The sequence below is a fragment of the Bactrocera latifrons genome, unplaced genomic scaffold (genome assembly GCF_001853355.1).
Source record: "Bactrocera latifrons isolate USDA-ARS-PBARC rearing strain unplaced genomic scaffold, ASM185335v1 scaffold_320, whole genome shotgun sequence".
In the NCBI taxonomy this organism is placed as follows: Eukaryota; Metazoa; Arthropoda; class Insecta; order Diptera; family Tephritidae; genus Bactrocera; species Bactrocera latifrons.
In genome coordinates this window covers 133,164-135,669 of record NW_017536853.1, presented here as the reverse complement: position 1 = coordinate 135,669, position 2,506 = coordinate 133,164, and the positions used below count along the sequence as shown (strand labels likewise).

The 2,506-nt window shown below is 45.5% G+C and overlaps 1 protein-coding gene across 1 annotated transcript in view; it reads right to left on the bottom strand.

Moving 5' to 3' along the window:
- LOC108971083 (protein twist) overlaps nucleotides 1–2,188 on the bottom strand; it is a 6,506-nt gene extending 4,318 nt beyond the window's left edge. Inside the window, exon 1 of the mRNA XM_018936909.1 lies at nucleotides 361–2,188. Coding sequence (XP_018792454.1) covers nucleotides 361–1,970 — 1,610 coding nt within the window. The 5' untranslated portion in view covers nucleotides 1,971–2,188. The remainder of the gene's footprint in view (nucleotides 1–360) is intronic.
- Between the last annotated feature and the right edge of the window lie 318 nt (nucleotides 2,189–2,506).

The window sequence follows — 2,506 nt, the reverse complement described above, 5'->3', positions numbered from 1 at the left end:
TTTTATTAATTAAAAAAATGCAGAAAAATTACATTAAGTTAATTAAATTAATTTTAAAATTTTTCCAATAATTTTTCACAAATCTTTTTAAAATTATTTTTTATTAATTAATAAAAATCACCCAAAATTAAAAAGAAAGTCTTTGCATATCGCACTCAAACTCAACATACTCGTATGAATCACATCAAATTTGTATACAACGTTTGTCAGCGCTTCGCCTACTCAAACACCTTTACTTTCCAAACACTTTCTAACCATCACAATGACACCATGTACTTTAACCTAACACAATACACACAAGAAACTTTTCCCGCAACCGCAATCGCATACGGCCCACCCATTGCTTACAACTCCACTCACCTGGTCGCCAGCTTCAACGTTTGTATTTTGCTCAGCTTATCGCTCGGCAATGTCGGTATGATCTGCTGCAGCGCCTTGAACGCGTCATTTAGGCTCTGCGTGCGCTGACGCTCGCGCACATTGGCCATGACGCGTTGATTGTGAAACTCATCGGCATCCTCGGAACGGCTTGATTTTCGGCGCGTACGTCGTCGCGGTTTACGAAAGTGTTTCGCAGCCGTATCGGCATTGTCGGACAACGAGTCCGCGCGTATGTCCATCAAATCATCGTTGGCGTAATCATAGCTGGCGTCGCAGTTCTCATGATTATCGCCATTCATGCGCAAAAATTCCATTTCGTCACCTTCGGAGTTGTTGCTCTTCATCGAGTGCGCAAAGTCATAGTGTTGTGCGGCGAGGCTTTTGCCAATAATATGCGGCGTCTGCGCGTGTACTTGGCTTAGCGCCGCCGCCGCCGCCGCCGCTGTCTCGTGTGCGAGTGTGTGTGTTAAATCCTTGCCGATTTCGTGTTTTAAACTGAAAATACCGTTAGTTGGTGGTACATTGTGCGGCGGCGTTGTTGTTGTCGGTGTTAATGTGTGTTGCAGCGGTTGTTGTTGTTGTTGCAGTGTTTGCTGCTGTTGTTGCAGTGACTGTTGCTGCAATGATTGCTGCGTCGCTTGCTGGTGGTGATTTTGTTGCTGCTGATGTGGTTGTTGTGATTGCTGCTGTTGCAGGGGTCCGTGCGGCAGTTGTTGTTGATAGCCGTATTTGAAATTGTCCACACTATTCTCACACATTTCCCGTGCGGCGAATTCAAATGGTGACCCACCGCTACTGCTGCCGTTGCTGTTGTTGCTATTGCTGTCCGCATTGTTGTTGTTGGGACCGTTGATATTCGAATTCACATCCGACACTGTTGTTGGCAGGTAATCCAAGGCAAACCGCGGCGCATCCTGCGCGTGCATGAAGTGCGCTTGTTGTTGTTGTTGCTGCTGTGGTGCATGCTGTTGCTCACTTATCAGCTGTAAATGCGGTTTCTTAGTCTCGCTCATAAGCTCGTGATCCGCACTCTCGAATTCACCTCTACTCCGCTTGTGCGCACCCACCAGCTGCGTCGTGACGCCGTTGCACGCGCCATTCTGCATATTATAATTATTATTCAATTCTTTACTCATATTTGTGGTTGTTGTTGTGGCGCCAGCGGTGTTCTCTACCGCGCTTTGTCCAAAATCCATCGGCGTTGTGTTGGCGCTGCAGTTGCTGAGCATTTCCGGGCTTTGCATGTGATAGTCGGTGTGATCCACCTCAGCGTCACCGGCGCCGTTGTCACCATAAGCGAAATCCGTTGGCTCCGCCATGTGACGTTGTGTGTGCAGCGCTGTCGGCTGTGTGGCTACATTTGTGCTGTGATAAAACGTACCGCTGAGCGTGTGTTGTTGCTGCTGTTGTTGTTGTTGATGTTGATGCGCGACCATATCCTGTTGCATTTGCATGTTGTGCAGATATTCGTAAGCTTGCGGCTCCATTTTGATCAATTTAATCACATTGTCCTGCATGTCCATGGCATGCGGCAGCGGTTTGTAGCTGATGTCCAGCAAAACTTTCGGCGAACTCGGGCGTATGGACATATTCTCAAGCGAGTTCTATTAGCACTTCACCGCAACTTATAGTAGTAACGTTTTGAAACTTAAATTTAAAACGAAAAATATTTCAGCAAATTTTTTTTTTTTTTTAATTAACACTAATTTTCACATATACACACGCACAATAATGTATATTTGGGAAAAAATTTCAAATTTCCACCTCCTCGCGTGAAAACAAACCAGTTCACATCCTAACCCGCACAGGAACGTAACGCAACTAATGCCGCTATGCCGAAGCGAACTCAAAATAGCAATGATCGGCTGTAGTCGCTCCCACATTGTTGTTGTCGCGCATATACCGCTCGTTTGCTGGTTTCACGAAAGAGATCGCTCTATAGTCTGCGTGCGATAGTGACGTCATCAAACGCGTACTATGTACTTTCTATTCTCCACTGCATTGTACGCACCAATCAACGCTAAGCGCTGATCGCTTTTCACACACACACACATATAAAGACGACTGCAAGTATGTATAGAGAAGTGTAGATATGTATGTACATATATACAAATATTTGCAAGAG